Here is a 23,727-nt window from a genome sequence, read left to right as displayed (position 1 = left end):
TGAGCCATCAGCACCTGGCAACTTTACTTTTTTTTTAAATTACAGGGTTGTATATACATAAACTGAGAAATGCTTTTAAACACTTCCAAAGCTGCCTGCAGTGAGTTCAGGGTCCATCCATTGTTGAAACAAGCTCCAAACGCTCTACACCAACAGCATATTTAACTACTTCAACACCCAAAGACCTTCTCAGGCCACTGAAGAAAGAACTACGCCAGGCCTTACCAGTGTGGCTTCTTTTGTGAACCATGAGCACATTAGGACCGATGCAAATGATCCCACAGATATCACACTTTAGTTTTCCATTAGGAAGTCGAATGCCTCCAAGTCCCGACAAAGCCGAGCTGCCTTGGTCCCTGTGAGAGCCATTCATTTTCTCTCCCGAGGCATCAAGCATTCGTAAATCCTCTGCACATTCTTCCCCATTCATTTCACAGGCACGCCTATTCTCTTCATCACTCTGAGCCTCTACTTTAACATTACTGGCTGAAAGAGACAACACAGGAGGCCACTCAGTGTCATTGCAAAAAAAAAGAAAGAAAGAAAAAAAACATAACAAGCAAAACACAGCAGAGCAACACAGCAAAAGACCATCTAATAGACAGAGAACACGGATGCCCTGAGTGGGTATGGGGGATCGGGGGAGCAGGAGGGCAGCTTGAGCCACATGGGAGCATGGGAGCCAGAGGATGCATCTCTCCAGAGATCTCAATGGCCAAGTGTCTGGAAATATGTGGAAAGGTTACTTGCCTTTGAGAGTCAGACCTTCATTTAGGCAAGTTAAGGTCACCAGATCTACAGCCTTCAACTGGGATTGAATCCTATGTTTGTTTGTTTGCTTTGCCACAGGAGTATCTGGTACTGGAAGATATTTAGTTATACAATTGACCTTGCTCAGACATGAGAACAAAGTGTTTAATAAACCACAAGCCACTTTCCCTTATGCATAATGCTACTTTGCCTTGTTTTGCGTGAATGTTAATAAATTTGGGATCAAATTTGGCAAGTTTATGCTAGATAGTGTGAGGGCAAGGTCCCTTTTAGATTCCGTTTCTGATTTCTGTCTTTTGGGGGTATATCATCATTCAATTACCCTTTTATCTCACAGTGTTGTAAATCAATCAACGGAACTCTCTAATATCTTCCCCCAAAAACTTTGACCAGGGATAGTTTATCAATTCAAGAGACCAAGGAGGATTTCTCAAAGAAAATAATGTATGTGGTCAGGGGAGAGTTTTTCTTCCTTAGGTACTAGAACTGTCAGGACTAAGAAAAAGAATAACCACTTCTCAAGTCATGTATTAAATAATTACACAATTGACATACTCTATTGTGTCAGTACTGGGGTTCGAATTCATGGTTATGTGTTATCATTCAGTTATTTCCTTCAAGGCTGGTGCTCTACTACTTGAGCCACAGTTCACTTTTGATTTTTTTGCTGGCTAATTGGAGATAAGAGTCATGAATTTGGGAGAGCTGGGTTGGCTTTGAACTGTGATCCTCAGATCTCAGCCTCCTGAGTACCTGGGATTACAGGTGTGAGCCACCAGTGCCCAGGAGGCATTCATATACTCTTTCTTCATAAAGAAACCATGAGATGTTCCATTTCCTTCTTTTCCAACACTGCTGATATACTACTGCTCCTAGTACTAAAATGACTGGGAGTTATTGCAGCTAGCCTTGAAACTATTATTTTTATATACTTACAAGGGCAGCAAGATATAATTTGCTGAATAAAAGAGTTAAATAATCAGTAAATTAATAACAAGAGTATGCAATATTTTTTCTCTTCCTCCCTTTTTACTTTTTCAGAGAAGGTCTTACAATGTAGCATGGTATCAAACTCATGATCCTCCTGCCCCTGCCTCTCAAGAGCTGAGATTACAGGTCTGCATCACTATGTCAGGCACAAGACTATATAACATTTTAAATCAATTTTTCAATCAACTATCCTCAAAGTTTTGTCCTTGGCAAAGCAGCTTGGGCATCATTTATCACACTTTCAGATTCTGAGGTCTTGCAGCTCTTTTTGGGTGGCCCAGCACTCTGTTTGTCAGTCCTCGAATTTTAAGATACACTCAAGACTGAGAAAGACCTCTGTAAATAATGCTCTTAGTTAACCCTCCAAGTTTATCTTACTCACCAAATTTTTCTTGATTTAGAGACTTGGAGTCCAGATATTTTCAGCTAGCAAAATAACTGTCTGGAACCTCAGCTCCTCTATTTTTAAAATCTCAAGGCCTTAGGCCAGTCATGTAATTTCTCTGTGTTTTGATTTCCTCATCCAAAGAAATAGGCACTAATACAACCCTGGCAGGATGCTGGAAGGATTCAGTGGACTTATGGATGGGACAAGAGCTCTGGATAGGGACTGGGCCTTGGCAAGTGGAAGCCATCTAGCCATCTCGTAGAGAGAGGCTCTACCTAACCCCCTCTAAGTATGCCACTTACCTTGTATTATGCACACAGAACTTCAGTTAACTAAATCTCTATTTAATCCCCATAGTACTCCATACAGGAAGTATCATTATTAATACAGGCGCACAGAATGGGGAGACCACTTGTTAAGGTCAAACACTCAGCAGATGGCAAAGCCAGGATATTTATGTACTAGTTCTTTGGGGGGAAAGACTTACAAATAAAAAAACACAATGAGTAAACACAGGCAACAGCTTCTGTAGAAAACATTGAGACTGCCTAAGTTTGGATGTAATTCAACGCTGAATAGTACTGTCCCTTCCATCAGATCTATTAGTCCCTGAAAAGCCCAGAGAGTCTTCAAATGCTGGTCCCTATGAGATTCTGAAGACCAGAGAATTAGGATACTGTCCATCTCAATGCCCTCCTGCTATCCCATCCTACTGCTCAACAAGAGGCTGAATCCCACTGAGGGTGAGCAGAGGAGTCATGGGAGCAAAGGGGGTTGGTTTACCATTCAGGTCATGGTGCTTACTTAGTGCTGAGGTCTCCAGAATGACACTTCTCAGGTTTGTTCTGTATATATTCCTGGGTAGAAGCTAATATACTAGGCCCTTACTGCTCTGCAATCAACCTTGCAATGGTTTGGTTGCTTGTCCTCTGAATTCCCATGTGTTAAAGGCTCAGTCCCAAGGGCAGTGATATGGAGGCAGGGGGTGGAACATGTGAGAGGCAGGGTTTTCTCTCTCTCTCTCTCTCTCTCTCTCTCTCTCTCTCTCTCTCTCTCTCTCTCTCTCTTTCTCTCTCTCTCTTTCTCTCTCTCTCTCTCTCTCTCTCCCTCTGTGTGTGTGTGTGTGTGTGTGTGTGTGTGTCCCTGAATCCTTGGAGCATGCCCTTGAAAGGGAGGAACTGTGGGACCTATCTCCCTGCCTTACACTGCTTCCTAAGTTAGGGTATGGGAAGTCTGCACTGACAAGAGCTCTCCAGCATTGTCATTTGATGTCCTCCCAGAGGTCCAAAGCAATGGGGCTGTATGATCCTGGATTGCAACCTCCAGAACCATGAATTGTCAACTTTTTCTCATTATAGGTTATTTTGTCTGTGGTATGTTGTTTAAGTAGTGAAAAGCTGACTATCAGTAACTTTATAAGAAAAAGAAGATAGCCCTGTGCTAGCACACTTGATCTGTCTGGCCACACAATGTTTTCTGCCATAGTATGCTGTGGCACAAAAACCCTCACCAGATGCCAGAGCCAGGCACACAGACTTCTGAAAGCCTCTACAACCATGAGCTAATAATTCACTATTCTTTATATATTTTACCCAGTCACCAGAATCTGTCACACTCACAGAAAACAGATTGATTCAGCTAACAGGATGCATCTACAATGATCTGTGCATTCTTTTATCTAGGCTTCTTTTTAATTAGCCACCTTTAAAAACAATAAGTGAGATTGGAATATTCTAGAACCCAATGTAGTAAATTACAGTGGGTGTGGCAATTTCTTCTCTCATGAATGTTAGGATACAGTACATTTAAGCCAGGAAATCTTGAGGCTAGGGAAAGCATCATACAGAGCAAGTCTGGGGTGATTTTTTCGACATGTTCCTGACCTGGCCTGGATTTCATTCCTTTGGTGGCAACCAGTTAAGGAGAATTCATTGTGGCTTTCCCAAGGTTACAGGTGGAGAGATGGAAATGACCACATACTTCTGCAGCAATCAGAATAGTGAGTATTTGTGTTATTCTTTGTGGTGTTCTGGCATGTACTGCTGCTGCCTGTGTGGGTACTTCCTATGTAGAAGGAGGATAGCAGAAACTGAAGCCAGAACTCCGGGGTTAGTTTCCCCCATGACCATTTTCCTAACAGCGGTGACAGGACCAAAATGAAAAAGAGGCATGGGTGATGGGAGTCTCTCACCAATGATCCCGAGACCTATTTGGACACCCAGGTACAATCTCAGGTACACGTGTATGTAAGATGGGTAGATGTTAAGACTAAGTGTCTATGCATATGTAAAGGCTCCTTGGTACAGCTGGGTGTGATGGGCAGTAGGACTATAATTCCTTCATATAAGGAATTCACTTACAAATATTTTACTAACCCCATCCTTACTCCACTACTTAGAACAATGATGAACTCAGTAAGGTGCTGAATCATACTGATTAGCTCTAGAACATGAAGGCTCAAGGTCAGATCTGCCCTAAGCTCTTCCATTGACTGACCCACTTTTATTACTGAAAAATAATGGGGCTTGCATTAAGGGAGGATGTTTTCAATTGAAAATGAAGAATACTTCAAATATTACCATATATATATATATATTTACAGCCTCCAATGTAGTTATTATCCTCACGGTCTTAAAACAAACGCTGTTCTAAGTGGGACACAGCCTTAAGCATCTAGACAGGTTTAGAATGGAAGAATCTGGAGACTCCAAGGAACTCTGAGGCCAACAGGAGCCAAGAGGCCTGGATTTGCTGCCAAGCATTATAGGTACTTGTGAATAATTGAACATTTTTAATGCATAGGTGTAATGTATACTGGCAATCTTTACCTTGCAAATGGGTTATGTTTTCTCTACCTTCTCATTTCCTTTCTAGAATGTGCCATTGTACTTGTTAGAAAAGTAGATTTTTAGGTACACAGTATGTATTTTTCCATGAAAAAAATTCCAAAATTATTACTCTACTCTAGTTTAAAGCCATGTAGATTGTGAAATGCTCCATATTTTACATGGAAAATGGAAGAGAGAAATATGATATAATGATTAGTAATTTAAAAATGTAGCATAAAAGTATTTAAGATGCATCTCAATATTATTGAGGGCAATTAAATAATAATTTGAGATGGAAGCTAGATGTGGTAGCTCCAGTTTGTGATCCTAGCTACTTGGGGTAGTTTAGTTCAAGGCCAGTTCAGGCATAAAAGTCCCTGGGATTCCATTTCAGCCGATAGTTGTGCATGGTGGCATGTGTCAGTGATCCTCCTTGGCACAGGGAAGCACAAGTAGGAGCAGTCCAGGCTGGCTGAGGCTTAAAAGGACTGTAACCTTGAAAATAAAAAGGTGCGGAAGGCCTGACTCAAGTGGCAGACAACCTGCTTGTAAGACAGGCTGTGAGTTCAAGCCCCAGTAGCACCAAAAAATTTGAAGATATTTGAGTATGCAAATACATAAATGTACACATATAAAGAGATTTGTGTAGCTTAAGCATTTAAAAAATTAATAGACCAATTCATTACCATGTGCTAGTATTTAAAGTATAAGGTACCTATCTTGTTAAGGTCCATTATTAGAAATACTTTTTACTTCAGGCTTTTAAATGGAGTAAAGTCAGGCAGACAGAAAATAAGAAAAAGCCAGAAAAGTGGGTAAGTAAAAAAAAGTACCCGTTTAAAGTATCTATACATTTTCTTTCTTTCTCCCTGTTCTCTCTCTGCTCTGTGTCTGTCTGTCTGTCTCTTGTCAGTCTTGGGGCTTCAACTCAGGGCCTGGGCACTGTGAACCACAGTACCACATCTGACTTTTTCTGTGTGTATGAGGTAATGAGGAATTGAATCCAGGGCTTCGTGCTATATATACATTTTCTTCAGCTATCTAGGATCATACATTGAAATAAATATGGGAGAGGAAGTTACAAAGTTGTATTTGATTTTAATTTTGAGAAAAGTGTTCGAGGCACAAAAACAATTTTTCTACCATGGCCACAAGGTGGTGATATTGACCAAGAACAGTTTGGTTACTATCGGGTTTTTTGGGGGGAGATATATGGAACACACAATTTGAAAGTACTGAGGTGCAAGGTGAGAGAACGGGATAATAATACTTTATGAGCCCATATGATTAAAAATAGAGATGTCTATTAAAGTGCATACTATGTCTCATGAAAGCTCCCAGTATCATTTATCATACATGTCTATATGCAACTTTTTTGTTGTTGTTGTAGAGATCTCACCAAAAATCCTGTTTGAATGTTACAACAGGATTAAACTTAAATCTTCTTCAAACTTCATGGGAACATGTCCTAGTATGCCTACTCTTGTTTTTAGTGAATTTGATCCTATGTCAACAAAATTTGATCCTATGTCATATCAAAAGTCATATTTTCCCCATTTAAACATCTTGTTTTATATGTTATATGAAGACATACAAATATTCACATGCACAGACATATAATATGCGTAGATACACATATCACAGCAATAAATATCAAATTACTATTTTAAATTTGAATCAAAAGAATATTAATGAGAGAAAATTTTCTATAGACTTCAATATCCTAGAACAGCAATTAATGTAGTTGTGAGAAAAAGTAAACGAACTCATCTGCTAAATCCTTTTAGGGCGAAATTGTTTTTGATAACCAGGATATCAGAAATCAGTCATTATCTGTTATTGGTATCTCATATTTTAGTCTATATTCATAATTGTTACAATTTGAAAGACTGTAATGAATATGTGGCTTAGTGGTAGAATACTTGCCTGGTATGTGCCAGGTCTTTGGCTCAACTCCAGCACCACAAAAACAAAACTGAAAAAAAACCCCAAAAAACAAAACCTAAACACCAACAATAATAAGGACACCCTGTTTTCTTGGTTGGCTTCAGAATACTAGAGCATTTACTAATATAGGCTCTGAGGAGTGAAATTCTAAGAATGCTAACCAACTTGTAATACTTAATAGTTCTCTGTACATTTTAAAAATGGCATTCTCCTTTTTTAAAATACTATTTTAACGTGATTGCCCAAATATATTTATGGCTTCTAAGCTGTCAGTATCTAAAAAAGAAAACAAAAGAAAACAAAAAACCCACAAAAATGAAATTAACATCTGCTTCTGGTTGAACAGCCTAGAGCAGAGAAGGCCCCACCCACGTGGCCTAGCAACTGCTCAGATGTTCTTGCCGCAAGGCGGGCCTGGAAGCAGGGGACACTTCCTCCATCTGAAATTAATACTCCAGAACAAGAGGAGGAAAGTGTGCATCTCTTTCTCTTGGCCTATAAAGTTGTCAAAAATGATTTTGAGAATGTGTTGGGTTGTTTGATGGTATGTATCACAAAGGAGACAATTACAACATTAATTGCCAAACTGGTCAGATCTGACTGCTGCTATCCTCCCCCCTCTTCTCACTGTCACTATACTCTCTTGCTTCTTAGCATATCTCCAAATCCTCCAAACTTTCCTTCTTTATGGGGTAAATAATGTTCTTAAAAGTGGGGGTTTTAAGAACAATATGGCACACATTTAGCTTATCTCATTTTTCTTTTTCAAAAGTGAAGAATGGTGTTGATGTCAGAACATGCAATGCACAGTATCTACATAGTGGTAACTAAGTATGAAATGAATACATGTGTCTGCTTTCTGGAAGCAAAGTATATACTTACGAGAGAAAGTTTGGGGAATTATTGCATGAAAATCCCTAAAGCCATCAGCCCCATATGTAACTGCAATAAAGAAGGCAAAAAGAAAGCAGGATTGTAAAAACCATTAAAGATACAGTATGAATTTAAATGACAGCATTACTTAACGGAATACATCATTGCTTAAACCCATTGGTCAGCTCTGAATCTGCCACTGTTGACCTTCACATGGGCAACAAAAAAGGCATCGATTTGGAACAACTGAAAAGTTGTCTTTGATTGAAGGTCATCACTCAGAGCAGACCTTTGACCTTCAAGGATCTTAGCTCAAGCATTACATCCCATAGAAGAAATGGGAGCAAGCCATAATAGGCTCAATCTCTTTGGAGGCAGTAATTCCAAATGTTCTGGAGTTAGGAAAAGCCTTTCAACAGGGTTAGTCCAAGATTTCAGCCTCATTACATCTTTTGTAGATACAACACTTGGACCAAATACAACTAATGAATTAGCAGTGAAAAAGACTGGAGGATCCCTCAGGAGATCATTTTAGCAAATTTTGTTTATACTAATGCTTTCCAAATTTGTTTGACCACAGACTCTCCCTTCTCTTCTGTGTAATAATTAAAACACTGGGTTAATGGGAAAGAATGGGTTGAGGAGATATTGGTAAACTTGCTTCTTGGGGTGAGTGGCTTAATTATCCCAACAAATCCTGGCCTTGAATCTATTTCATTCTCCATTGTCCAAATTCCATAGAAAGAGCAATTATTCATTGGCTTGCCTAGGTAGAACTTGATGAGCTGTAAACAGCCAACAACATAATACAAATTTTATCAAAACAATTGTCATTCTTGCTACCTTTATTGAGTTCCAAAACATATATATATATAAAGTTTTCAACTTCAATTTTTTGTACCATGGAGAAACTACTATCTTAGATCAGAGGAGAAGAGGCAAATATATTCTCAAACAGGAAAGGTTAAGTTTTTAAGATAGAGACATTACAGTACAAAACTCTCTGGTTAGATGGGCCCAAGGCCGAGAATGGTGGTGCCTGAGAAGGGCTTGCTTGGAAAGTGAACTTCTTGACATACCCCTTCAGTTATGTAGTCACAGCTCAGACACCTGTGGCATGCATACTCATGCACAGCATAACAGTGGGGATAAAGTCATGTTGAGTGGTAAACTGAGGAAGAAAGAAGCTAAGAGATTGGGGTTACAGGCAGTTTATCATTAAAAAGGAGAGGTCAGGCGCCAGTGGCTCATGCCTATAATCCTAGCTACTCAGGAGGCTGAGATCTGAGGATCATGGTTCAAAGCCAACCCAGTTAGGAAAGTCAGTGAGACTCTTATCTCCAATTAACTACCAGAAAATGGGAAGTAGAGCTGTGGCTCAAGTGGCAGAGTGCTCGCCTTGGGGACAGAGGGCATCAGGACTGGCAAAAATAAATAAGCAAATGAATTAATCAATTAATTAATTTAAAAAGGATAGACATGTACCGTCTTGGAAATCCAAGTGAAAGACTTAAAACATGCATTTTGGTTTGTCTATTTATTTATTGTCAGCCTTGGGCCTTGAGCTCAGGCCTAAGCACTGTCCCTGAGCTTTGATGTGCAAGGGTAGTGCTCTACCACTCTGAGCCACAACTCTACTTCCAGAACATGTAATGTCTAAACAATTTGCATTGTGTTCATAATTGTCTAACGCCGACTGTGATCATGTATTACTAGACAAGAATGTTCATGATTTTTCAAGGCAATCTGTACTTTGCTTAGTGTAAGTCAAATTAGACTAAGTATATCTGAAAAGTTTGATTTTTCTACAAATTACAAAAACAAGTTTACAAACAAAATATACGTGTTGCTATCAAGTTCTATTTGTTCATGGCAAAGGTGAATAGAGAAGAATGCATTCTTTTTTTCCCCCCTTTGGTTTGTTGTGGGGTTTGAACTCTGGGCCTGGGCGCTGCCCCTGAACTCTTCAGCTCAAAGCTCTACCACACTGAGCCTCAGCACCACTTCTGAGAAGAATGCGTTCTTTTTCACTACCATCTACACTGCCAACACAAGGGTTTAGATAAAGATATGATGTTCTTTTTGGACAGGTTATGATGCAAACAGAAAATTTTGGCTGAAGTCCAATGTCTTGTGATAACTACTCATGAGGAGTTTTATAAACACTAGGTGCTTGAGTTTATAAAATTAGTTCAGATTTTCAGGTGGTTGTGGAGGTACCATTCATTACTTTCTATGAATGGTCTTGAAATCTCTTCCTTCCTTCCTTCCTTCCTTCCTTCCTTCCTTCCTTCCTTCCTCCCTCCCTCCCTCCCTCCCTCCCTCCCATCCCTCTTCCCTCCCTTCTCTTTCTCATTTTTATGCTAGTACTCGGGCTTGAACTCTAGGTCTGGGCACTGTTCCTTATTTTGCCTTCAAAACTGGTGTTCTACCACTTGAGCCACATCTCCACTTTTGTTTATTTGGTGGATACTTGGGAATAAGAGTTTCATGGACTTTCCTCCATAGGTTAGCTTTGAATTGTGATCCTCAGATAGCCTCCTGAGTAGTTAGAAACAGTCATAAACCATCAGTGTGGAGTCGTTGCCTCCTCCTCCGCTTCCTCCTCATCCTTTTTCTTCTTCTTCCTCTTCTTCCTATTTGTATTCCTCTTCCTCCTCCATTTTTATTATTGGAAGTTCCATCCTCAAATCCAAGGCATTGTTTTATAAAAAGACACACATAAAAAAGATAAAATGTGTTGATTTTTTTCCCCTCAAATTTTCTAAAACTTATGAAATACCATCTTCTTATTGAGAGAAAATTTAACTCATTTGCTAGAAATTTCTATTCCCAAATGTCCGGTGCTCATTTTCATATAAAATGTTTGAAAATCCCAGGTTCTAAATTTTCTCAGACTGCCAAATTGACAAACATCCAGAGCAAAGATGACATACCCATAAACCACACTTTACAGTTTGCATTTGGCTGGGAGGATTGTTTTAAATTCCATCTGCTGCTCCCCTCTCCTCAGGGAGAGACTGAAATGTTCCTGAAATTTTCCTTTTTTCTTATTGTTCAGGGCTTGAACTCAGGGCCTATGGTGCTATCTCTTAGCTTTTTTTTTTTCTTTTTCTTCTGAAGGCCAGCATTCTACCACTTGAGCCACAGATCTACTTCTAAATTTTAGAGATCAATTAAAGATAAGAGTCTCATGGACTTTTCTGCTTGTGCTGGCTTTGTATTCTGCTCCTCAGATCTCACTCTCCATGGTAGCTAGGATGACAGGCATGAACCTCCAGCTCTGGCTTTCAGTAGCTTCCTCGATGGCCTTTCCTCCTATGGCCAGGCCAGGATGGCTCCACTAGCTATCCTGTGCCATCTCCTGTTTAAACTTCAAGGATCCTGCTGTACAGGTTGTGTGATCCTGTATACCTCTGCATACTGCATGGCCCCAGTGTGGCATTTTCTCTCCAATGGACACACAAAAATTGGGGAAGAAAAGCCACCTGAACACAGTCCTAGGAGAGAGGTGGGATCCACCTGGACTCAGTCCTGCTTCTTGTTCCTCCTCTCCACCTAGTCCCTGGATGGGCCTACATCCTTCCAGCATCCCTGCTTGGTTCTGACTGCTCATTTCCTTTGCTCTGCTCCAATCATGCCACACCTTACAGAATCCTTGAAGCCACCACCATCATCTATCCAAGTCCACAGCATATTTCCGACCCTTACATCCTGTCTAGAAACTAGCATGTCGGCTAGCAGGAGTAGCCTTTGGCCTTCAGGCTACCTTCCCTCTGTCTGCCCACTGGAAGAACACTGTCACCCACAATGCAGCTCTTATCAGGCGAAATCTAACTTCCAAATTTCCCACTGGTCTGCAGTGTGATAATGATTAACACAAGGTCTATGTCAAAATCTTTTAACAACTGGCAATCAGCATCAGGGAAGATTCATATCTTTCAGCATTATTATTCAGATCAGTAACTTAAATTTTCATTAGTATTATTCTGATCAGTAAAGGCATGAACCTTAGGGAAAATGTGAAGATATATAAACAGCAAAAATAACTAATTCAATTTGAGCTGCAACCTGAAGTTATCCTCCTGGACAAAGCAGCTCTCTGCACCCTGGATCAGGCTGTGCAGATCATTTCCTTCACTCAACCTTGGGCTCAACTTCTGGCCCAGCTCCTCATGGTTTCTGTTCTCACAAATGGAAATGTCTGCAAGGCCTGTTTTAGGACACCTGTTTAGAAGTTGAGCCTCTCTCTCAGTGACCATGACCTTATTCTTTCTATCTAAACCTCTTTCAGATGAACTTCAAGCTCAGGAAGTTAATGTGGCCCCAGAGTACTGTGTGCTCAGCTAGACATCAGGACACACCCTCTCCTCTTCCCACATGCTTTCTGGCATCATGTAAAGGGCAGACAGGTGCTTATTACCTGCTTCTGAATGAACAAGCTTCTTACTATTACTTTCTGAGGAAGTCCCTAGTAGTAGATGGACATTTTCAGAAACCCACAGCCATTAAAGAAGTTACAGAAAGCATTTGATTTCTCACAGTGGTGGCTAATGTTATGATACATTTAGTCTGTGTTAACAATAGGGAAAAATCATTCTTGCTATTCTTACAATCTGTTGTTGTACATTACTTGTATGGACTGGCTCTTTGTTCACTTGTGTCCTCTGGCTTCCTTTGGTCTGTGTCATACACATCCTGGCTGTGCTTGAACCTGGACCTTTATAAGTTAACAGGTGACAGAAATAGCCATGAGTTCCCAGAAGGAAGAAGGGGCTGACAGTGGAATGGGCATGAGATCTCCGTGGCTCTTCTTCTGGTTAGAGTCAGTGGAAACTCCTATCATTGAACTGCGCCTCACATTAGCTAGGAAAACATATTAATGGTCCTGTGCCTCATTTTTCTCATTCATCAAATGGGAATAATCCTACTTATTTGGGAAGATCTGTGTGAAAATCATGGTAATACCATGAGCTCTATGCTCTTTAGCAGACACGCCTGAGAAAACAGTGGTGTAGCAATGTACTTAGTAGAAGCCAACACCTTATCTTCTTGTCAAAGAGAAGCCAGCACCTATGGCAACAGCTACATCCAACTGTCATTTGCCACATTCTTCATGTGTGAACCACAGCACTTTGCAGTCTATGAAGGCAAAGGGGAAAAGGCAAAGACCTTATGGAAAATGCTACTCATATATTCCCGAGTGTGTGCATTTGCCCCTTCAGCTCCCAACATCCTGTCAGAGACCCACTCATCAGAGATGAGGGGGCCTTGCTAGAAGCCTCACTAACTCGCAGAAGAGTTGCATTGGTGCCCAGTGGGCCCTTGCTGGAAGTGTCGGGAGTCACTTTGCTTCACCCCCTGTTGTATCAGGTCTGCCTACAGAACAAATGATATAGAGGAGGCAATGAAGGATTTGGGTAGCCTGGTCTGCTTGCTGTTGCTGTAGCCATTGGGCCCACCTGCCTGTTTTTTCCCCCAATAGTGGGAAGGAAGAGCCAGGATTAAAGGCATGAATCACCAAGAATTGGCTCCATGAAGTTTCTACATATCACCTTGAAATCCTAGAATGTAAGGAGAATCATGTGAAAATGAGGAAAATAAGGAAAATATGATTATCAACAGAGTAAGAAAGCTTAGTTAAATCTTAAAAAAAAAATGAAGGACAAGGAGGCATCCTGCAACAGAGAAGAGAGAAGATGGTGAAATTCCAGGGAGAGGTCACTACAAGACAGCTCTTGCTCTGTACCATGTGAGAGGAACCCAATGTGGTTTAAGTTAAAAAAAAATAACAACAAAAAAAAAAAACCTTACTGAACTGCGGCAAAAAAGTTAAATTGACCTTGTTTTTACTTTTATTCCAGTGAAGGACATACACACTAGGTCATGCCAGGTATCAAGTTGAAGTATTTATTTTGTTGGAACCACTCTAGTGCTGATGTGGGGGGATCAGAGAGTGACATCAGGCTGCTTCTGTGGGCAGCAGAACTCTCCTTCAATCATCCAGGAAGGTCACAGTAGGTCACACAGCCAGTGCATGCTTGTGTTCAAGGCAGGGAAGGGGGTAGTATAGAATGGATGTGGGTTGTTGAGGGGTTCAAATGTCTCCAGAGCACCTGACGTAGAGGCCACAAAGGGAGAGGTGTCATCCACTGCCAGGCATGTGCCCAGCTGACATAACTGCACTCTGATGTTCACTCATGTCAACTTCGTTGGTCTTAGGGATGCAGCTGTGGCTGCCACTGCTGAAAGGCATTTGGAAAACAAGGGACTGAAGATGTAGAGAAATAGGTTGACTGTGGAATACAACCCAATTTCCTGAAACACGGTTATAGAAAGGGTGGTGAACACATCAGTGAGAGATGTTCCGCTTCTCACTTAAAAATGAGAAAACACAAGCAAAGCCTGAGCAGTCTAACTCTAATCCTGTCACCTTTGTCCCCTCTCACATCTTACCAAAGAAGTCAAGTGCAAAGGATATCCAGGGACTTGGCTCATCTTTAGGTACTGCCAACAGTCCTAGCCATTCTTCCTATCACTAACTCTGTCTCTGTTGTCAGCCCCAAAGATTCCAGAAGCCCAGGGCCCAGCTTCAGGGAGACCAGAGATAAAGTAATCTCCTTCAGGACACACAGTGGGTGGGTCTTCTGCTGTCCCTCCCTTCCACAAGACTAACGGGTCCCTGTCAGAATTCCAAGCAAAGGGTGACTCAGCTAAGCAGAAGGAGGGACACGAAGGGCATCTGGATTTTTGCCTAGCTATGTGGGGGCTCTGGTCTGTGGTTCTATGTGCTCTCCAATGGTATGTACCTTTAGATGGTCCCTGGAGGTAGCACTGCAGGGGGCAAGAAAGCCCCAGCCCTGTCTCCATCCTTTCTCCTTGTGCTCTTCTAGTTTCTCGGGCTCTGTCTCAAGGAGTCAGCTCACTGGCAGTGAGGAACCAAAAGTACAAGATGGCTCAGAATGTTTGTCACTGAGCTGGCTGTGTGTGAAGGGAAGTGAGTTTGGGAGCAGTCGTTGTGACGAGCCTGTGGGTTGTAATGCACCTGGCTGTTCTGGTACACTCGTGTACACAGGAGTATGGGGATGGAAGAAGACACTGGTACATGCGCAGTGAATGTACTGGGTACACACATGCAAACCCACATGTACACACATGCAGTACCCATTCTTGCTGTGCTTGTATTTACCCAGCAGCTCAGTAAGACAGAGTAAGTAAGTGCTAGAGAGTTGATATTTAGAGTGATCTTTCCTTTAAGGGGGATGTAGATAGAGCCCAGTCATTCTGAATATCAGATTAGCTCCTCATCACTGTGGCACCCGTTATTCAGAATTTTAGCTCTGGCTGTATGTGGTGTCCATGAGTCAAATTGGAACTCTACAATGCTAAGAAATGACAGTGAAATACATGTTCCCTCAATTTCTTAATAGGGGCATACACATTTGATAGGAAGTTCTGGATAAGGAATGGTGGCTTGTGCTAGAAGTTGATATTGTGATAAGACATTGTGAGATCAAGTGTCAGATGTTGGAGGTTTGGAGGTTCATTTATCCCTAACTTGAGTAAATTCAGTCTCAAAGCTTTTACAGTTTACAGTTCTCCTAAGGAACTCTTAAAGCTTTTCTCTTTCATCCATGTTTTTCTTTTTATTTCATTTTTCTCCTTTCTTCTCTTATCTTCCATATTTCCTGAGGTATAGCACCATGTTTCACAAATAATAGTCACATACCTTTATTGATCATTGTAACCAAGACTTCAAGAGTTACTAGTGAGCACTGGATGTGCTGGAAATCGACACAGAAATGGACTTTTAACATCAAGAACTAGTGGCTCATTTCTGTAATCCTAGATACTCAGGAAGGTGACAGATTGTGGGTTCAAAACCAGCCTGGGCAGGAAAATCTGTGGGACTCTTATCTCCAATTAACCAGGAAAAAAAGCCAAAAGTGAGGGTGTGGCTATGGCTCAAGTGGTAGAGAGCCAGCCTTGAGTGAAAAAAAGCTAAATAAGAATGTGAGACCCTGTGTTCAAGTCACAGAATTGGGCTCGCGTGTGTGTGCACACACACATGCACGAGAAAAGAAAAACAATGGAGCCAGACTTTCAAGAAATGCTGGCTGCCCTTCTCCTGATTGGATTCCATCACCACTTTCTGACCTTAGCTCAATACTCAGAAACCTCCAGCTTCCTGGCACTTCTGTCAAAGTTTCACATCTCTTGGGAACAACCTTCAAATGCCACGTTGTTTTTCCTAGTAGGTATTAGCTGTTTCTTAGGATTGGAGTGTCTCAAAACCTCTTGCCCTTCTTGTTAGCAGCGCTTCTTTGAAATATGTGAGGTCTTTTCTATCCTGTCTGTCATTTCCTGATCAACAACACTTTTATTGAGAATATCTGCAAATAATTAGATTAGATCAGGCATTCTTCCTGAGGAGCATGAAGCTGAAATCAGGGCCCCTGGTTCGGAATCCGAAGAGCTTTGCTGAGGGAAATAATTTAAGGAAAGGAGCTAGGTTAAATATTTCTTACACATTAACTTTTAAAATCTTTGCAGCAGAACTATTGGAAACTATCCATTCTTCAAAGAAATGAGACTCAGAGAGGATACTGACCTGCCCAGAATCAGTATACAAGGGCTTGAACCCAAATACATGGAGTCCACAGCCCACTTCTTCCCTGGCTTACCCTCATTCCAAAGTCCTCAACTGGCTTGCACATTCTCCTGTCAGTGTTAGTTCACCACACGAGGCTGTTTGAATAAAGTCACACTATACATTATTGCAGGAGTGAGTTTTTTCTCAGGCATCCGATTGTGGCAAGCCCTGGGAAAATCATGTCACCAGAGTGTTGCAAAGGAAAATACAGTCTGCCCTAGGGTGTTCACAACCTAGCAGTATAGGAGAAAAACATTTCATTGCTAGCAGCAGCAGCAGCAGCAATGTGCAAAAGAATCTTATGTTTTTAGGAGATGAGTGGTAGGGGGAGGAATTTTTAGAAGTCACATAGACATATGGCAAACCATGGTGTGGGACAATGTGTTCTGCCAGCACGGAGCTGTGGGCAGTGTTCTGAGACTCAGGAAGGCTGGTAGGCTCCCATGATCTGAGAGGCCTCTGCAAACTGACATGAGGTTCCCAGGCAATAGGAGGTGTGAGGTACCTGCTCAGTGGGTCACATAATGGGAACAGATGAAAGGAGATTGGTCTGGAGAGTGGCGAGAAAAGCCTGCAGGGAGGGGCAGCTATTGAAACACAGGCAGAAACAGGGAAAATGGGAGCCTGTGGGTGTTGGTAAGGAGCAAGACAAGATGCTGAAACTGAGGGGCCTCGTCTCCAGAGGCAGAGGCCTTCCACAGGCAGCTGCAGAATTTCCTGCCTCTCCAAGTCATAGTGTTTTGCAGGATCGCCAGCATGCCAGAGAAGAGAGACCCAAGCCTGACTTCTCCATTCTCTGTCTTCCTCCTACCTCCCAGCTCTCCTGTCTCATCTAGATGCACCATCCCCAGAAGACAGGGCCCACAGGGAGTGATTGTGACACTGCGCTGGGCGTCACATTGTAACTGGGTTTCCACATCCTTCTGGCTGTATTGTAAGATCTGAGAAGAGGAACAAAGGCAAATAATGAAATACAGGAATGTAGGAAAAGAGGAAGCTGCCCAAGACCCCAGCCCAACTGAAATGTGAAGAATTATGGAGAACTGACAGAAAAGGAAGTAAGAACAAGGAATTGCATTTGGCAGCTTAGAACAGTGCATGTACACACACACACACACACACACACACACACACACAGATACAGACATGCACAGGCACATATATCCATAGAGACTCACTGACACGCAGTATTCAATCACACAATGACACTCACATACATAGATACACATACTTAAAAGATAGATGCACAGCGCTACATTACCACATACCCAAACCCATGCACTTGCAGACACGCAGACACACACACACACACACACACACACACACACACACAGGCTGGCACACAGATACATAAACACATAGAGATACATATCTTTCCTTCACATAGACACACACACACAGACACAGACACACACACACACACACACACACACACACACACACACGACAAGGCATTTCTTAGGAAAACAGAGGGGATGGATGGGGTTGGAAGAGATGGAAGAAATTGATGAAAGAGGTGATATTGATTATGATGCATATATTCACAAATGGACATGTTGAATTGAAACTCATTTGTCCAACTACTGAAAGCTAATGCAAATATCAAAAAGGGACAGGCATTTCTCATTTAGACATGCACAGATACATGGGTATGCATGTAGATATGTGTAACACACACACACACACACATCTTCCTCGCACCTAAAACAATCTTTTAAAATGAGAGTTTGAGGTCTGGAAAACCCACAATTCCTAATAATGCTAATAGGATCCTCTGGTCTTTTTCTCTTATTCTTAACAAGCCCAAGTAAAACTACAGTAAAACTTCCTTACATTATAAACAAGAATTTAAGGCCCAAGACAGCGAAAGATAGAACAAAGCACACTTAGGTAAGACACATATTTAGGAACCTTCAAAAATCATTCTTTTAAAGGAGGAGGACAGGCAAGGAGAGAAAAGTCTGAAAAATGAGAACAAAATAGTAAATAAACCCGTTTGCCTGTGGCATCGCTGTTGGTGGAGATAAGGAGAACTGAGTTCTGGGTGAAAGGTAGCCTCCATGGGGGAAAATGGAGGCTGCTTAGACAAAAGTCCTTATCTAGTTCTTTCACAGGAGTCTGGTCTGAGCAGGGCTCACCAGGAGTCCTACCACAGAGCCCAACACAGATGCAAAGTTTTCTTCCCAGCAAGAGGGTTAAAGTTCATCTACCACTTTAGAAGAGAAATAGCAGCTGCCCCAATTGGACACTATAGACATCTGTGAAGACTCCTTTACCCTGCAAATGGTACCTCTGAGCACTGTTTCTTCCCATGTATTTAAGATGTTTTGCGTGTTCGCAACTTAAACTTTGCAATAAATTTAAAATAAGAGTGATGCAGAGTCAGGAAGATATGGACAGACACTTCAAGCCCAGCCCCTCAGCTCACTCACTACCCAATGTGGAGTCTTCAGTTGGTGTCTGGTCCTATGGAGGGCACCAATTGGGTAGGGAAGGACTTTCCTGTGTTCACTTGTGCCTGTGTGCCACTTACACATGACCCTCAGAGAAGGGTCATACGTTAGGTAATCTGCCCTTCACCAGGCCTTTAAAGAGGATAGAGGTGACTTTCCATCTGTATGAGATGGGGAGGAGGCAATCTACTCCCTGTAAAACAGACCATCTGGTTTTAAGATGGTCTGATAGATTCTGATGGCAAGAAAGGAAGGCCCAGGGCCCATTGCCTCTCCATTTTTTAGAAACGTCTATCCTTTTCATCCTCCTGGAAGAAGCTTTGCTCGGCATTTCTGTCAGCCATACACTATTCTTACTCATCATGACATTTTTTATCTTGAGGGATAAGGTAAAGATGGCTATGCCAAGGAAGAAAACCCAAAGCAGTAGAAATTCTAGAAGAGAATGAAATATGTACCTAAAAATTTGGTACTTTTTTTCCTCCCTTCAGTTTTGACAAATATGTTTCTCATCATCATGCCTTGCTTTTTTTTTTTTCTATTTAAAAGAAATCTATGGTATAAAGACAGTGGTTGAGGTTGCTCTGTCTCTCTGCTTTTTTGACACCTCTCTGACCAAATTCAGAAGGGAGGGAATCAGTGCAAACATTCCAATCCTACCTCTGGGCCTTCTGCTCCTGGCCCTTTAGGTGGTGAAAAGGGCTCCGCTCACACAGGTGCGGCAACAAATGAGAGGAAGCTAATCTCTACTGTGTCACCCTTGACAGCAAGGCTTCATCATGCCAAACAGGTCCTGAAGGAACAGATGCCAGCTCATCCACAACAATGACTGTGGGACATCTCTGTACCTGTTTCTTTTTCTTCCTTTTCTCTATTCCCCTGGTTACCTTTCCAATGGACCCGCTACCCACAGCCCTGGGTCTGACCATAAGAACTACTGATTCTTGTTTTCTGTTTTCTGTTCCTTTACATGGTGTCAACATTTGTACTATAGAAATAAAGGGTGCAGAGGTGGCCAGAGAATATCTTTAGGCTGTAGATATCAGGCCTATTTGGGGTTAGTGGGAAGAATGTAGACACTGAAACAGCTCATCTGGGCAGAAACGGTGGTGGAGAGTGGAGGAAATAGAAGCTCAGGTTTGCAGTTGTCTGTCAGTCTATCTCTAATTCATGTTTTTCCCGAAGCCCCTTTGCCTCATTTCAATTAACTAGCTAATGTTTTTGTTCCAATATGGGGGCTTAAATTCACGACCTCAAGCACTTTCTTGGCTTTTATGCTCCAGGCTTACATTCTCTCATTTGAGCTGCAACCCCGCTTCCAGTATTTTGTTTGTTAACTGGAGATAAGAGTCTCTCAGATTTGTCTAACCTAGCTGGCTTTGAACCATGATCCTCAAATCTCAGCTTCCTCAGTAGTTAGGATGACTGGTATGAGCTACCAGTACCCAGATTGGTACCATTTTAAAGCACTAATTTTGAAATTCCTACTGTTGAGAAGACCAACAGGCTTAATGCTCCTTTCCCACTGGCAATACTGTTATTCAGAAATTAAATATGCCAATGTACATCATCAGAGACAAGAGGTCCAGACTGAGAAAGTAGAAATGATCTCTGAGCCAAGGACCAAAGAGAAGCAAAAACAATGGAGCTACAACTCATGTGTTGACCATGACCTTGCTTTATGATTAGGAACTAGAAAACAAAAACAAAAACAAAAACCTGGCCAAGCATCAGTGGCTCACACCTGTAATCCTAGCTACTCAGGAGGCTGAGATCTGAGGATTGCTGTTCAAAACCAGCCCAGGCAGGAAAATCCTTGAGACTCATCTCATACAAAAACAAAACAAAAAAACCTGGAAGTGGTGCTGTGGCTCAAATGGTAGAGTGCTAGTGTTGAGCAAAAGAAGCTCAGGAATAGTGCCCAGGCCCTGAGTTCACGCCCCAAGATCAGCCAACAACAACAACAAAACTTTTACTAAATGGCTCTTTAAAAAAAAAATCATAAGCATCTGCAACTTTAAAAGTAAAGGAAGAGACCACGCTACCCGAGCAGATAAGAGAATTCTACACCAGGATGGTTTATTATACATCTCTGTGTTCCCTGGGCAGCATGACTTTTTTCTCAATGAATGACATGACCTATGGGATCACAAATGCAAGATGCTTTCTATCTCAAGATGACTCCACATTTCAAATGTGGCCTGCTGTGGAAAATCTTATGTTAGCACCACTCCATGGAAGGTAAGAGAAACACCTGTGAAAGGAATGAAGAAATGAGTAAATGAAGGACAGGAAAGGCGCTAAACAACAGCTAGCATGTGTTAGATTCTTTGATTTTTTTTTAACTCAGAAAATGAAAGAACTGGTGATTATATATACAAAGTGTATATCTAAAAATATTCTCCTTATAATGCCTCAGTTTGTTTTACTGAGAAGGAAAAGTTGAAGTATTTTTCAAGGTAGTATTTTAAAGGGCTAGGGTAACGCAGCAAGGATCACCAAAACTGTGGCTGTAACTCCTAGCCCTGCAAAAGAAAAACATCTGAACAATTGTGGAGAAGGAGATCATCATTAAGTCCAAGGAAGGCTCTTTATTAATAAAAATTAGAATACACTAAAAACAAAAGCTGTGTAGAAAATTTATTCTTGAAAAATATATCCTCTTCCAAAAGCTAGATTAAAGAAATCTGTAATCCTAGCTACTCAGGAGGCTGAGATATGAGGCTCAAGGTTCAAAGCCAGCCTAGGCACAAAAGGACCTGAGATTATCATCTCCAATTAACCTCTAGAAAATGGGAAGTGGGGCTTGGCTCAAGGGTAGGGTGGTAGCCTTGAGCTGAAGAGCTCAGGGACAGTGCCCAGGCCTAGTTCAAGCCCCATGACTCACCAAAAAAATGGTGACTGAGATGACCTATGGTGATAAATTCTGGTGTACTGGCCTTGATACAGTGAGAAAGTCACAGAGACTTCCAGAACCTTCTCCTGCAACAGAGGGCTCATGGCCAGCCAATGAGCCATTTCAGACATGCCTGAGACTGTGAGCTTTGCCCTAAAGATCCTCTTCTATACAAAGATAATCACAAATATAATTGTAACTTGTGTAAAGGGCATGAGTCACAGGTGAGGGCAAAAGAGTTTGATGTATATAGCTTCCAGGGTGCTGCTGCTGGGAAAGTAGATATGGAGGAAATGTCGAATATTCTGAGATTAAAAACAGGAAATGGGTGAATTCAGTGCCCCTTCTGGGAAATGATGAAATAAAGTGTTTCAAACTTCAGGTATAATCATGCAAAGCTTCGTTTATCAAGGTTATTAAGCCATAGGGCTTCTCATCAAGATTAAAACACACACACACACACTTTTTAAGCTTAAAAACTCTACTAGTACAATGGTTCCACTCAGCTCTCCAACATCAGAAGAATATAATGTTTAAATCCACACCTTATTCTCCAAATCATAAAACTAACCTAAAAGAAGAGGCAGCATCTAATGAAAAATCCATGTGGTCACTGTTTTAGTGATCACAAAGGAGAACTTCCACAGTTCACAATTATTTGACATTTACTGTGTGATGCTTACCCATGAACTCAACTCAACCAGTGGAGTTACTGTGCTAAAACAAAAATCCATTCTGCTAGAAAATGTAATTTATATTTACAAAGTTTAAATTGGCAAAGGAGTTGAGCAAAAGCATACTCAACTTGCTTGGGTCCTTAAACCTGAGCCCAGCTGCTTGTGACACATGCACCCTATCCTCTGACACCCAACATATGATGATTAAGTGGTACCCAGAGCCCATTCCTCCAGCAGCTCCCTTTCACAGATCAACATGCATGGCAGTTGTACAAATCTCACCGAAGATCTACACTTATGACTAACCAATGCAAATGAGAGGTAATGAAAGGACAGAAATGATGGGAACTCTAACAGCATAAATATTTTCACACTTCAATGACACCTTTTTAACGGCTAGGAGCAATGCAGAGTTGTCTATGTGTGAGTTTAGTGTCACATGGCAGAACAAGTGATCACTACCCAATTTATTTTTCCACCTGTGTTTGTATCCTGCCTGAGGGTCTCTTGTGAAGCTACAAAGCTCCTGAATGCAAACTTACATTCAGAGATGGGTGGGCCTCCTTGGCACAGGTCGAAACTTTCTTAATAAGGACCAAGAATCACAGAAAATAAGAGAAAGGCTGGATAAGTGGGACTGCATTAAACTGCAGAGCTTTTGTATGGCAAAGGACATAGCTAGTAAATTAATTAGGAAGCCTACAGAGTGGGAGAAGATCTTCACCAACCAAACAACAGACAAAGGCCTCATATCTAAAATATATCAACAGCTCAAAAATTGAATCACTCCAAAACTAATCTCCAAAGTAACAACCATCCCATTAAAAGATGGGCCAAAGACTTAAAGAGAGTCTTCTCTGAAGAAGAAACAAAAATGGCCTATAGACACATGAAGAAATGTTCAACATCTCTGGTCATAAAAGAAATGCAAATCAAAACAACTCTAAGATTCCACCTCACTCTAGTTAGAATGGCCAGGATCAGGAAAACGAATAACAACAGATGCTGGAGGGGATGTGGCTAGGAGGGATCCCTACTACACTGTTGGTGGGAGTGCAAACTCGTTCAACCACTATGGAAAGCAGTATGGCAGTGCCTCAAAAGGCTAAACATAGAGCTCCCCTATGACCCAACAATTCCACTACTTGGCATTTACCCAACCATCCAGAAACAAAGATATACTAAATCCACTAGCACAACAATGTTCATTGCATTATTCAACCAACCTAGATGTCCCTCAGTTGATGAGTG

At 41.5% G+C, this 23,727-nt stretch overlaps 1 protein-coding gene across 6 annotated transcripts in view; it reads right to left on the bottom strand.

Annotated features, from left to right (window-relative positions):
- The window catches only part of Ikzf1 (IKAROS family zinc finger 1), a 104,014-nt gene that overhangs the window by 28,855 nt on the left and 51,432 nt on the right, over positions 1–23,727 (bottom strand). For 3 of the 6 annotated variants that reach the window (XM_090332832.1, XM_090332833.1, XM_090332837.1), the window contains exons 4-5: positions 7,807–7,866; positions 226–486 (exon numbers count right to left, since the gene is read on the bottom strand). In XM_090332832.1, coding sequence (XP_090188958.1) covers positions 226–486; positions 7,807–7,866 — 321 coding nt within the window. The remainder of the gene's footprint in view (positions 1–225; positions 487–7,806; positions 7,867–23,727) is intronic. The other 3 variants (XM_090332834.1, XM_090332835.1, XM_090332836.1) reach the window with 2 other exon arrangements.

This window comes from Megascapheus bottae, chromosome 5, assembly GCF_031878675.1.
Source record: "Megascapheus bottae isolate mThoBot1 chromosome 5, mThoBot2.hap1, whole genome shotgun sequence".
Lineage (NCBI taxonomy): Eukaryota > Metazoa > Chordata > Mammalia > Rodentia > Geomyidae > Megascapheus > Megascapheus bottae.
This window is presented reverse-complemented; position numbering and strand designations above follow the sequence as displayed.